General features: G+C 44.9%; 1 protein-coding gene across 4 annotated transcripts in view; it reads right to left on the minus strand.

Annotated features, from left to right (window-relative positions):
- The window catches only part of ACBD5 (acyl-CoA binding domain containing 5), an 80320-nt gene extending 67018 nt beyond the window's left edge, over window positions 1–13302 (minus strand). Inside the window, exons 1-6 of one of the 4 annotated variants that reach the window (XM_019508248.1) lie at window positions 13205–13301; window positions 12875–13002; window positions 10736–10856; window positions 8951–9023; window positions 2490–2604; window positions 2289–2321 (exon numbers count right to left, since the gene is read on the minus strand). In XM_019508248.1, coding sequence (XP_019363793.1) covers window positions 2289–2321; window positions 2490–2604; window positions 8951–9023; window positions 10736–10856; window positions 12875–12950 — 418 coding nt within the window. In that variant the 5' untranslated portion in view covers window positions 12951–13002; window positions 13205–13301. Of the gene's footprint in view, window positions 1–2288; window positions 2322–2489; window positions 2605–8950; window positions 9024–10735; window positions 10857–12874; window positions 13003–13204 lie in introns of all 4 variants that reach the window. The other 3 variants (XM_019508249.1, XM_019508250.1, XM_019508252.1) reach the window with 3 other exon arrangements.
- Between the last annotated feature and the right edge of the window lie 1085 nt (window positions 13303–14387).

Genomic DNA, 14387 nt, shown 5'->3' on the forward strand with positions numbered 1-14387 from the left:
ATTAAAACCCATCCTATTCTCACCCGCCCATCTCTGTAACCTGTCCAGATCTAGTTGTAGCTTGTCTCTCTCCTCTAGCATGCCCACTTCTCCCCACATCTGTGTCATCCACGAATTTGAACAGGGTGCTTTTCACCCCCTCATCCAAGTCGCTGATGAAGATGTTGAACAGTGCGGGCCTGAGGACCGAGCCCTGGGGGACCCCACTGCCCACATCCCTCCAGGTCAAAAATGACCTGTCCACCACCACTCTCTGGGTGCGGCCCTCCAGCCAATTTGCAACCCATCTGACTGTGTAGGTATCGACACCACAGTCGCCTAATTTTTTAATGAAAATGGGGTAAGAGACAGTGTCGAAGGCCTTCCTCAAGTCCAGGAAGACTACATCCACCGCGACATCTGCATCCAAGGATTTTGTGACCTGGTCGTAGAAGGCCACCAGGTTGGTCCAACAGGACCTGCCTCTAATGAACCCGTGTTGGTTGCCCCTAAGCATAATCTCCCCTGCTGGTCCCTTGCAGATGTGTTCCTGGATAATTTTCTCAAAGAGCTTCCCCCCTGAGGACTGAGGAAAGACTAAAGGGCCTATAGTTTCCTGGGTCCTCCTCCCTCCCTTTTCTGAAAATGAGGACCACATTGGCCCTTTTCCAATCCTCTGGCACCTCGCCAGGGCACCACGAGTGCTTGTAGAGCTGTGCCAGGGTCCTGCAATGACCTCTGCCAATTCCCTCAGCACCCTGGGGTGGAGGGAATCTTATCTGTGGCAATATTGATAGAGCCAGATAGGGGTTAAGTGTGGGCCTCAGCTTCCAGTTTCTTATTAGAAATTATTCAAAGTGTTAGGCTTATCAGAAAATGGATCACACCTTAATTTAGATGCTTTTAAATAACTGTTATAGTAACATTTAAGATCTATCAAGTTTTGGCTTTCTGTCTCTAACTCTATGAATCAGCTGGTTTATATTTAGCATCTTTTAAAAAAAGTGGCTTGTGGCACATTATACCATCCACTCCAAGTAAATCCTTATTATGCAAGTCACTGACCTGAATCTGCAGATACTCTGTTACAATCCTGCCTGTCAATCCTGCTGCCAGCCAAATATATTAACTCTCAAATCTGAAGCATATGCAATTTTAGCTGGAAAAAAGTGACCCTGTTTTCAAAGTAACCATTTACAACAAGGAAAAGGTTTTTTCCTCCAAAATACAGAAAGTTATTTCAACATATTTGATTAGGTGCCAGTGCTAAAACAAACCATTTTTTACCTTTAAGCATGAAAACCATTTTAAAACAAGTTAATTGAGGTTTTAAAAATGTGCATAAAAATTGAGCTGTACTACAGATGAATTGGCAAACACTTCTCCAATATAGCCTATGTAATCCATTTGAAATTAAACTAACTAGATTTTAAAAACTCTTTTAACAAAGGATAATTCGACAACCTTGCTCAAAAAGGTTGTCAGTTATCAAAACATCCTCACAATATTTAAATTACATATATCTTATTAAAATAAAAATCACCACCACAATGATTTTATATGCAACTAAGAAATTACTAGGTTTGCCACCTTTCAATATATAAGCTACTAGACTGCCCCTTCTTCCTTTGAGCATTCAATCTAAATTGATTAAAGAGAAGAGGGGACGTGTCCTTTATTACTGGTCTTTGACATACTTCACACACCTAGGATTCAGAAAAGAAAAATATTAAACTCTGTCCCCGTAACAGCAGCAACCTGCAGATGACTTTTTTTTCCCCCCAAGTAAGAGGACTGAGACTATAGACTACCAGTTGTGGCATAACTGGCCTGCTCAAAGCTACATTAAGAAAGCGTAAAAGAGAAATCTTTACAGGGTATGGTAGAGAAGAGAAAGAGAAACAGGCTCCCACTCATGATATCCACATAAGTACCTAGTTGTGGGATATTAAAACAATCTGAATCACTTATTAATTGTGCAGTCTATACATGCCTGGTGTAAAGCAATTAAAACATTTGCAACATGGCATAGCAGGAAGGCAGAATTAAGAAGTTGTCACTATTGCTAGTGGAGGGACAGAACCATTTTTTTAATCTCTCCTTTGGCAGAGAGCACCTCTGCAGCAAGATTTCTCTCATCCAGTAACGTTTTGGGTCGAGCCAACAGATAATGTTCAGCATTCTGTCGCATTTAGCTTATAAGCAAGAGCTAAGAGTGGCAAACCCAGAAGTCAAGAGTTTAAGAGAGAATTATGATGTGTAAAACAAATGGAAAAAGATGGATTTATACACATTTATATCATTCCTACCTTCCAAATATTTAGAGACTTTCTCCAGTTGGACTGGCATATTGTAAGGGAATGAATAGAAAGATGTAATATTTAGCTGGAGAACAATTTACTAAAAATAAAAAAGTGACAATGAAATGTATGCAAGGTAATTAAAAGAAGCTGAAATTGTTATAAGTGGCAAGAGGAGAAAAAGAGTTGTTTGTTTTCATAACTTCAAACCTGATGTTAAGTCAGATCCTCTGTTACTCTTCTTATCCTCTACTATTTCATAGAATGGGCCAATAACTTGCAGTAATTCTTCAACTTTCTCCGTCACTGGCATAGTCTCAAGAATCTGCAGAAGTCCAAAATACAAGATAGTGTGAGACCGCACAGTGATTCATTAAATTTAAACTGTGCAAAAGTTTGATGCTCACTGTAATCCTCATATTGTAGTACTAGCTACTACTTGCAGCAAAAATCCAATCATTTCTCTCCAAGCAATTTTCACAAACCATACACAAGTCACATTCTCCACCTAATAAAATGTAAATCTCAAGCAAACAAACATTTTGGGTCATTTAAAAAGTAGTACTTAATGCAATTAAGGGCACCATTATCAGGGTAGTGCGATTAGATGCAATTTGTTTTTTAAAAAACAGTCTTCCCAGGGAGAAAATGAAATTGAGAAAACCCCTCCTCATCAGCAGATCTTTATTTGCTATAGCCACCCTATCTGTCCAAGTGTACATTACCAATTAAGAGCCCTCTGCAGCAGGGGTCAGCAACCCCCAGTGCATAGTGCATGAAACCATTTTGCTCAGCAACAGCAGCTGACTCCAGCTCTGGGCAGGCCCCTGCTGCCGACCATGGGAGCCCAGGCTCCTCGCAGCCAGAGGCAGGGAAGGTGCAAGCCCTGCTGTGAGCATCTGTGGCCCCTTGGTAGGTGGCAGGGGCCTACTGAAAGCCCAGGCTGCGGGCAGTTACAAGGCTGCAAGCAGCTGCACCTGATGTGTGGAGTTGCAGCCAATGCTGAGAGCAGCTGCACACAAGCCTAGGGGAGCCCAGAAGCAAAGGGGCCGGGGCTGCGCTGCCACAACAAGGATCGAGCCCCTTGCCGTCTGCCCCTGGCATACCAACATCTTCCAAGTTGTGGTTTCAGGGCTTTTTGACACTTGGCCCAAAAAAAGGTTGCTGACCCCAGCTCTACAGCTTTGTTCTAATTCATCAGTGCATATATAAAAGCTAAATACATACAACCTATCATCAGTGAACCTTCCTCCCCTCTCAGAGAAAGGAGGAAGTGAGCAAGAACTGCCCCATCCACCCTCAAAAAAATAACATTAAAGGAGACATAAATTAGGGTCAAATTCTGCTCTACAAAAGCAACTGGATGCTCCTCTTTTGACTCCGACTAGAACCAGCTCAGGTTTTCAGCTTAGCAGTGTAATGTCCCAAGAGAGTGGCTCATTCATATAACATTGCTAATCACCTTCAAAATAAACCGATTAGATAGCACGTAAGATGCTGAATATGGCAGCAAAAAGTACAAGTTCATCACCAATTTTACCACAACATTGCAATTTGCTAATCCAGGTGATTTTTTGTTGTTGTTGCTGCTATTCAGAACAAAAGCTCCAGCTAAAAGATACAAGCTGCAGCAACAAACCAGCTTTCAAAAAAGACAGCAGTAGTATCTGTAGCAAGACCTCTCCAAAGAGGGTGTCAGACAGTGGGTGATAGCAGAGGATAGCACAGAAAACCATTGCCAAATAAAAAGTCCCACATAGATCAGTGGGGCAGAACAGCCACTAGTAAAACTTCCAGCAAGAGCCCCAGCTCCATGAACAGGTGACAAAAGCAGAAGTTCAAAATCACCACATTAAAGTTCCCCTAAAAGTGTACTTCCTGTTGGACTGCCAGTCTTTAGTACCGACTGAGTAGTTGGAAAAATGTTATTTGCAAGCTTTCAGGCACAATCACACTTCTTCAGGAGTAAGAAATTTCTGCTATTCTAAGAGTCCAAAATCAAATCCGAGACTTCCCCGGACACTCAGAACAGCAGGGACTCCCTATGCCTGAAGAAGGGTGATTGCACCCGAAAGCTTGCAAAGAACTTTTTTCCAACTACTCAGTTGGTCTAATAAAAGATATCATATCCACCCAAAGAACCTTGCCTGCCTTTGTCCTTAGACCAACACAGCTACAACCAAAAACCCAGCCTTTAGTACAGAATATATTATGAGGTTATCTAGAATGAATGGACTTCACTCTAATAATGAAGTCATGCAGCATTTTAGTAAAAGCCAAACACAAATTAGCACTGAAATTTGAGTTAAGTGAAATGTAGGAAAACACTGGAATTGAAAGTGCAACTAAGTTAGAACAAAAGTATAAGGAGACAGAGGAAGGTCACAGAGGAAAGGTATTTGCATCTGAACTCAAGTTGAGAGAGACTATGGGATCTTTACCTAGGAAAGGCTATTGACTTAAAGTGTTTAAAGAAAAATGCCATTTCTGTAGCCATGAGCTTAACTGAAACCCAGTTTCAAACCCCTTCCTTAACAAGGTACGTGCAAATGAAATTAGTAGAATTCTTGAATTATTAGTTTAAAATGCTGCACAAGAAAAAAATTCTGCAAATTAAGACTCATATGATAAATAATGCATTTTACATGATACCAGTAGTACTTTATAATCATGTCTGAAGTAGTATATTACAATCATACATTAAAATAGGCAACTGACAAGCACCAGTGACTTGAAGGATTCACAGATTTTAAGGCCAGAAGGGACCTTGGAAGATCACTGGGTCCAGCCCCCTGCACTAGGCAGGAAGACAAGCAAGGTGATTGTCCAGTATCCTCTTGAAGATTTCCAGGGTAGGTGATTGCACCACCTCTGGAGGGAGTTTAATCCACAGTTTGAACACCCTAACTGTGAAGAAGTTTTTCCTCATGTTGAGCCTGATTTGATCTTCCAGGAGTTTGTGGCCATTACTCCTGGTCTTCCTCTCAGGTGCCCTGGTGAACAGTTGCTCCTTAATGTACTCCCCTCATGCAGCAGATAACTGCACAAGATGAAGGTGTATATGTAATGTTGTATAATGGAAGGTAGCAAAATATACTTTTGAGTGAAGCTTGCTGCAAGTGAAATGCACTTATGTAATAGTTATACGGGACAATATACTTGGAGCAATTACACAAGAGTATCTACACATTCCCTTATATGGCATCAGAAAAGCCCCCATATTGGCACCAGAAAAACTGATGTAGAAGGGTTTAATAGGACAAAGACACTGGTAGATCCAATTGGCTGTGGCTCTTGTCTGGTGATAAGAGTTTTAAAAAAAGTCAGAAGAGGTGGGGAAGCTGCAGAGTAAACTGACTGCTAGTTCTCCATTTGGACCAGGCAAAGAGATTTTTAACCGCCTCACCCCCCTTCCCCTTACATGACCTGCATGGAGGCAAACCAGTAGGGTTTTATACAGGTAGACTGGATTTCACAATAAGATACTACTTTATTTGTTTTAGTTCATAGTAGCATTGTTTAATACAAACAAACCCAAAAAAAACAAGAGCATTTTGGTACCTATTAGCATTGTTAGCTGGTTTTTTGTTTTTTTAAAGAGAATAAGCTATTTTATTAGTTAGGTCAATAGTATTGTGGACAACAACAGAGATCAATTCTTTATTTACCTCTTGAACTCCCATTAGTTAAAAAAAGAAAAACAAATCAACAAAATATTTGCTTGAATCAAAAATCATAGAATTTGGCCCCAGGTTGAAAAATGCAGCCATGGTAAGAATGGCAACGGTAGCCAACCAACCAAATGAAAAGATGTCAAGAACCCCCCTCCCCCACCATCCAAATCAAACAAATAAAAGACACCTTTCCATAAAATACTATTTTCTTACACAATAAGATGAATATGGTGGTTAGAAAAAACAAATATCAAAAAAATTCTTAAGAGTATTAATAATCAGACTTAAAAAAGGCACAACTCTGTCTTTAATGTCAACCTTGGTAAGGTTATGTTAAATATCACTGTCCATGTTGCAGCACATTATTGATCACCTATTGTTCAGAGCCCTCTTTACAGAGCTGCAGTGAAAAAGACAAGGTGAATTAAGGACACACTATCAAACTTAACTCATAATTTGACTGATTATTTTATTTAAAGAATTCATAAACACACTCAATAAATGCAACTAGGAATATTTACAAACTTAATTGCCTAATCCAAGGTAGACATTTGTTTGAGTGCAAATCAGACTCCTAGTATTAATATGCAATAGAGGTGCACTGACACATTGGTCTAATATCAGACTGGTATCAATATAAAGGAAATGGTCTATATCAGAGATTGGCCCAATGAGGCCAATAAATGCCCATCCTGTGCGCAGCTGCAGCGCAGCATGGAGCAGAGCCAGCAGCATGAAGAGCTGCCTCTAGCTGGTAAGTCAGAGAGGGGAGGGAAGAGGCTTGGTGGAGGCAGATCAATGCCCCTGTTGCAGAGCACTCAGGTGCCCTGCGCCTGAGAGCAGAAACAGCTCGGGAGAGGCCCCTAGTAGCAAGAAGGGGGAAGCTCAGCTGCCAGTTACCAGGGCAGCCAGAGTCACAGGTGCTGTTTGCTAGGGCAACCGGTGGGGAGCCAGCTAACAGGAAGGGGCAGGGCCTGGCCCTTCTTAAGCCCCAGGCATGAGGCCAGGAGGGCAGTTCCCCTTTGGCGGCCAATGGAGGGGGAGCTTGACTGCATGGGCATCCCCCGATTGCTGCTATGGGTTGGAGTATTTCCCGGTAGGGACTGAATGTTGTTTGGCCGGATGGTTCAGCTTTTTATGTTATAGCCTGGGGGCTTTGTGTCTTCGTGTTTGCTGTTTTGACTGGAGGATTGGGTGAGGCTATTAGGGATGGAGGAGGCCTCATAGGGGCTCCACGGTAGTGTGGGAACCTTAGTACCAGAGAGGGCACAGCATTTGGGGTGCATTGACCCCAGCCCCAGAGCAAGGGGGCAGTAAGAAACCGGGAGAGAGGCAAAGGGGGCAGCAAGAAGCCCCAGAGCAAGGGGGAGGGCAGTTAGAAGCCCCAGAGAGAAGGCAAGGACAAAGCCAAATCACAGCAGGGCCCAGGTCGAATACCATGTCAGTACCATCTGCGATGCTTGGGCTATGGTGTAGGGGAGGAAAAGGAGCCATAGATAGCGCCCCCTGGCACCGGGGCACGTAAAGTGGGCAGCCTCCTGCTAATTACATCAATCAAGATCAAGGCATAGCAGGTGAGTAAGCAGGCGGTTGGCCCATAAGAGGAGGGCAGAGTCACCAACAGAAAGGCTCCAGTAACGATACTCCTGTCACAGCCCCCCCCCATAGTGAGGGAAAGGACAGGGGCAGGTGCTGGCCAGCCAGGACAGAAGGGCGTGGTACTGAGGCGCAGCTTGTGAGGTGGGGGCAGCTCCTGCTGCTGCTTGCACCCTGGGAGGGCAGGGGTGGGGAGGCATATGCCCCCAGATCTGCGCTGTGTGGGACGGGCTTCAGCTGCAGGGAGGAGGTGGATCTGGTGCTGCGTGGGGCTTTTCTTGCTGGAGACAGGTCTTGGAGTGGGCTCCAGCCATGCTAGGAGGAGGCTGCAGCCACCCCAAGTTTTGCCGCAGCTCTACTCCAAGCCCCACGCTGCCACCCAGAACAGCCCCGGCTTATCCCAACACTTGGGTGGAGCTAGGGTGTTCAGCCAGGGCTGTGCTGGGCACTGGTGCAGGGCTGGGAGCAGAGCTGCATCAAGATCTGGGGTGGCCTCACCCCCCAGCAAGAAAAGCCCTGTACAGGGCTGGGGCTGGCTCCCCCCAACAGCTGCAGTCCACCCCAGCACTGCACAAAACCAGAGGCCTGTGCCTCCCTGGGGTGCAAGCAGCAGCAGCAGGAGCTGCCCCCACGCCATGAGCTGTGCCTCAGTCCTATGCCCCCCCACCCCCAGCCTGGCTGGGAAGCACCTACCCCTGCCCCTCCCTCACTGCAGGGGGCATTGATCTGTCCCCCCCACAACTCTTCCTCCCCTTCCGCCACACCAGACTTACCACCTGATGGCAGCTGTATCAGAAATTGGATTGGTATTGGCTGATATGCCTCCTTAAGTATCAGCTATTGCTATCAGCCCCCAAAATCTTTACTGGAACACCCCTAATATGCAACTAATATTTAAAATGATGAAACAGAGGTAGACTTAAAGTTCTCCTTTAAAGTTCAATTGTGTTCAGATACAGAGTTCTGGTTAAACTCATGATTACAAGAGTGGTGTTTTATTAATACACCAAGTCTCAAGCCTTTTCCAGGTAAGAATCCCTCCATCTCTCAACCCTGAGTTCAAATGAAAATTCAGCCTTTGTTGTAACCCCCTCACACTTTGTTCTAAACCAGTTGCACTTTCAATTCCAGGACTTCCCTACACTTCACTTACTCAAATTTCAGTTTATATGACGGTATCATCTTTAAAACACTACATAAATAGGTTCCCTGGAGCTTTTCAGCTTCAAACACTTTACCTACAGACTATCTAAAGTATCAATTCAACAAACACTCAAGGGGAAGAAAAAAAAAAGAAAATCAAATCTGAAACTTTGCTAGCAACTAGTCATGTCTTCTATATTCATTCAAAATTTTCTGGTTCCACAAATAAGTAATTTCAGATGTGAAAAATAAACTTACTTTTTTCATTTCTTCAACATAGGCTATCATTGCTTCTTCTTTGGACATGTTCCCCAAAGCACTCCAAGCATCCCTAGGAAAGATAGGCATTCAGATCTTCAGAACATACAAGTTCAGCTTGAACTTTTCAACTCTAGCCTTAAGTAGGTCAGTTTTATCCTGTCTGCAATTTTGTGGTATAAATAATTACAAATACATTTTAAAAGTCTATGTATCCAATTTGTGAGGATCAGTTAGCTAGATATCACGTGAAAGGAAGGCGCTGGACTGACTCAAGAGACAGAAATAAAAAAACAACACTAACTAACAAAAGTAAGAGGGTTAGTATGTCAGCTGTTCCACAGTAACTGCTTTGTGTACCCACTCCTATCAGCAGTCTGCCTTCTCCTAAAGTAGCAGGAACACCAAGCCTTCTGCTACAACCAGCAAATTGTAAATTTTAGGCTATTTACCACAGAAGTAAAACCAAAAGCCTTGAGCTGGGGTCTATATAAAAGTTGAAAGTATTTTAAGAAATATTTAAAGGAAACATATCTCAACACAGATCTGAGTGGCCTTAGAATCTTTCAATCCCTAAATGCAGAGCCAGACGCAGGTATGGGTGAACTAGGCAGCCACCCAGGGCCCGGAAATAAAGGGGACCCAAAAAATGGTGAAAACAATGATTATCATCATGAGCAGCAGCTCTGGCGAACAGAAGCCTGATACTAGTTCACTCAGGGCCACCAGAAGTCTAGGTAAGGTGCTGCCTAAATGCCTACAAGAATGGCATGCAAGCTGTGATTTGTGTAGTACCTTGTTAACACCATCACCACAAGGAACATCCATAATCTGAGCAATCAGCATTATCTTTATTATACAGATTGACTGAAGCCACAGCAGCAAGTTCTCCATGTTTCCTCCTTACAGCTTTCCATACTGTCGGGACTGGGATTAGAATCAGTAGAAGATTCTTTATTCTGCCACGTATTTGGTTAATCCAATCTGGTCTCTCCCTCTTTCACAAGACAATGCCAGACTGGTTACTTATATCTCGGGTAGAGGCAGCCAGGTAAGAAGGATCTTGTGATCAAACAATACAGGTTCCTGCACACTGTGTGGATTCCTCTCCTTTATCTCCCCCCACCCAAGGGCCCATTTCACTGATTCCAAAAGGCCTAGTTTGTGAGGGATAATAAACTTTGATTTTTTAGAAGCAATTACGAGACCCACCTTAACACTCCCTTCATTCACATTTTCAAGGATGTTTCCGTGACAGGGAGGGCTAGAGGTGTTTCTTTATAAAACAAAATGAATACCTGCCATTGGTCAGACACTCTATCCTTGCAAAATAAAATATACCCTTTCAAGAGGACAAAGACACTTAATATTGCTTTATAAAGCAATATTAGCAAATAGAAACCCACGATCCAGAGACAGGAGAATTCTGTAAAAAGATATTCCTTCATCTCTCAATTCTGCAGAGCACCTACACCTTAGCTTCTCTAGCATCTAGGTACAGAGTTGGGCAAATCTCATTTTACATAAGCAGCATCCTTCTCCCCATTGGCAGAACAAGAGTGTTCTGACCCCTAACTCCAAGAAGCGACAAACTATTTGAAGTTCAAAGCTGAAACAAAGGCTTAAAACAAAAAAACAAATCCATATAAATGCTATTAAAAAAAAAAAAGTCCACTTGCTTGTAAGTGACACTTCTGTTCACTGAAGGGAGATAGTGCTCTTAGACAAAGTCTCTGTTCAAACCATAAAGAAAAAAAGTAATTCGTACATAATTTACATAATTACCATTTATATCTACCAATAGGATCCCAGAATCCAGGTCTTGGAATGTTACACGGTCCTTGGGTTGCTTGCTTATAAAAGCTGTAGAACTTGAGCATCATTTCATTTGTTGGCTGGAACGAACCTGGTGACATTTAATAATAAATACAAATTGGCATTAAAGACGTTGCCAAATCTAATACAAAGTTAATACTTTTTGTGCAAAGTTGACTTCCAGTTCTGTCACTCATATCAAGATAAAAATGCCCGATTCTCAGAGGTGAAGTTCTTATTAAAAAACAGAAGGAGAAAAACAGTAAATGTTGTGGGGGCTTCATCCTTTTTTGGATTAGGCCAGCAGTGAATATTTACAGGTAGAAGGCCAACCTCAGATCTGGATTAGGGGGATGCATTACTTAAGGGCATCAAACTAAACTCTATATCTAGACAGCAAATGAATAAATCACTAGGACCAAGTTTACTTTCACACAATTTAAAGACATGCTAGTCAACTTAAAACAGCCAACATGCCATGTCTCGTTGGATTTTCAAAAATTATTTCTCCTTGCAACAAATAAAATGGTTGTTGAAAGATCCAAGAGGCAGAATACTAGTTCAGAATTATAGTTTTGATCATTCAACATCAGCTTGGGCATGCTCCATTTTACTGTTTCCCCTGTCTTTAGGGTGTTTCAGACAGAAAAAAGAAAAACCATTTATAGACATAGGATAAAGATAATCTAATAAAACCAATCAAGAGTCAGGCATATCACTTAACACTTATGTTGAACTATTCAATTTACTTTCAGGTTGATGTAATTCATTAGGCTTCCACAAACCAAAAAACACAACCTTAAGCTAATCTGGCGTTAATTTTTCAGTTTACCTTTAAATACTGATTATCTTGGTTTAATCTAACAAAAATAACAAACTGCAAGGGGAAAGTGTTACAACTCTTTCCCTCCCCTCTTCTCTAATTTTTATCATATTGTAAATTTCAGTTGGAAGAGTAAACAGTGATAGCTCCGAAACCATAAAAATCAATGTTGATATTTCAATTAGGGAAATACCTCCTCCTGGGTTTCTGGGGGGGAGTTTTTTGTTCATTTGTTTGGGGTTTGTTTTTTGTTTTTTTACACTGGGGATGGAATGGAAGAAAGCAGGTCACAAAAACCTAAATTGATTACATCTATGAAAAGCCTCCTATATGAACAAAATGCACATATACTGTATTGTGCTGTAAGCTAAGAACACTGTATTGAAAACAAGAATGACAAAACACTAATATAATTTTCAGGCAGCATATAAGAGCAAGTTTCAAAAGGGAAAACAAGACCAACCTAAACCTTAAATTAATGGGCCTTCTGCATATGTTTATGCAGCAATTACTCATACAGGAGCAAGTCCTAATATGATAGAAAAAGGGCAGTATGTACAGTTTTTTTCCCCAATTGGCCCAATAAGCAAGCTATAAACTCAACATTCTGGGCCCCAGGTAGGTCACCAAGTTAGACAGGTGGCTAACCAGAGCAAGGGACAACATGGGCTGTTTGAATCCTGGGATCCACCCTCTCCTGTGTAGCAGGAAAGGGCATGCTTTTGTAAGGCACAGGTCAAATGCTTTCTTCGGCAGTGTGTGGAGGGGGTGGGGGGAGTGCACAGCCAATGAGTTGTACACTGTAGGAGTCGAATGACAGGCCCAGGAGGGGACACCTTTCAAGATCAGCAAGAAACGGGGCAATTCTTCACCTGGTGGGAACCCCAAGGGGAGGGGACAGCTGCCACAGGGCCCCGCTAGCCTTGCTGGCCACAGACAAGGCAGTCTGCAGCGCTGTCACACCAGCCTGGACTGCTGCTGCCAGGGGTGAGGGGACTGAGTGACACTTTGGCTCAGGAGCATTACACTGTGTGGCACCCTATTTAAAACACATAATGGGTTTTCTTACAGGGCCTCCCTCCTTCTAGAGGGGCCAGCAGAGAAAGGGCCAGGCAAGGACCAAACCTGCGTTTATCTCCTCGCACCTCCGGGCGCGGCTGGGTACTGAGCGCCCGGTGCCGTGCACCGCAGACTCACCTGCCACCCCCAGCACCCGCCCCTCCCCCCCAGCAGGTGCGGCGCCGGGCCGGGCCGAGCAGGCCGTGCCAGGCGGGGGCGGCACTCACCGTTCTGGGGCAGGCTCTGGATCACCCTCACGGCCGCTTCGAAGCGCGTCGCGTGCACCGACACCGTGTCCGCCATGCCCGCGGCGCCGACAGCAGCAGGATCCGGCCCCGGGGCCGCCAGCAGCCACCTGCAGCGGGCAGGGGCGAAGCGATGCGCCTGTGCCCTCCTCTCCCGGCCCCAGCTCCGCCCACCCGCCCCCAGGGGGGGACCCGCCTTTCAAAAGTAAACATCAGTCCCCCCCCGCGCGGAGGGAGGGAAAGAGGCTGCCCCCCCACCGCCCACCCCTGCGGCCTCGGTCCCGGCCCGGCCTCGCCGGCAGCGATGCTCACCTGCGCCCGGGCTCGGGCCCGGGCCCCTGTCTCCCACGGCCGCCGCCCGCCGCCCTTCTCCTCCACGCGGGGCGCGCTGGGAAATGTAGTCCGCGCGCACTTCCGGCCCAGCGCGACTCGGGGGGGCGGGGCACCGCCCCTCTGTCACCGCGCGGGTCTCTGAGGAAGGGGGCGGGGTTAGAGTTCGCCGGGTTGGTCCGGAGAGCAGCTTCGAAGCGACGGGCAGTATCTCCGCATGGCCCCTCGGGTCAGCGAGAGGAAGCGGCGCTGTACGGGGCCAGCCCCGAGCGCGCGCGGGCTGCGGGAGCAGCCTCTGCTTTGGCCCATGTCACATTTCTCTCCAGTTTCCTCCTCCCTTTTAGTGCCTTGGTTTCACTTCCTGTTCCCCGGGGCCAAGCGCCATCCGCTCGTTCCCTCCCCTTGTGCAGGTAGAAGAACATTGCGGTGCAGCGCGAACAGCGTCCAGGGCTGCCCGTCCACGAGAGCCTCTTGGCAGTGTTGGGGATGGAGTTGTTCAACACTGCCAAGTGGCCCTGGACACGGTTCTCGATGCTGCAATGTCCTTCTACCTGCACAAGGGGAGGAAACGAGCAGAATTAAATATATTTTTAACTCCGCCTCAACACTGCCAAGGGGCCTTAAATATTTATAGAAATAAATATTTTTGAAAAACGCAAGGCTGCTGTCCACACGCTGTGCCTGAGACTGCTGATGGGCCAGTGTTTGCCAGGGCCCTGCACTCGCACACAGCTCTTACATGCAGGTGCTCGCTCTCTCACTCACACTGACCCACACTCTCTCACACTCCTTGGTTCCACCATTCATTTCCCCACACACCAAAGTGTCAGTGTGCACACCTGTATTTTTGTGCTGGCTTCAGAAGCATTAAAGAGACATGCAAGTTAGAAGTTAAGCCAGGGTATCTTGAAGCAGGAGCCCAATGTTAGACTTCTTCATGCATTGATAGATAAATTAATGAATTCAACAAGATGCCACTAGACCATTAGTTACTAAGTAACTGACTGCAGTATAGACCGCTTCAAAAGGTGCTGACCATCAGGCACTTAAAAAGTATACTAAAGCCTCTTACTTTTCTGGTAAGAGAAATTCATCAGGCAAGTTTACAACCTTTTTGAATGGATTCAAGTACAGTATTAAAAATCTAGAAGTAAAACTCACAGGA

The sequence above is a fragment of the Gavialis gangeticus genome, unplaced genomic scaffold, assembly GCF_001723915.1.
Source record: "Gavialis gangeticus isolate Ggan-Ray unplaced genomic scaffold, GavGan_comp1, whole genome shotgun sequence".
Taxonomy (NCBI): domain Eukaryota; kingdom Metazoa; phylum Chordata; order Crocodylia; family Gavialidae; genus Gavialis; species Gavialis gangeticus.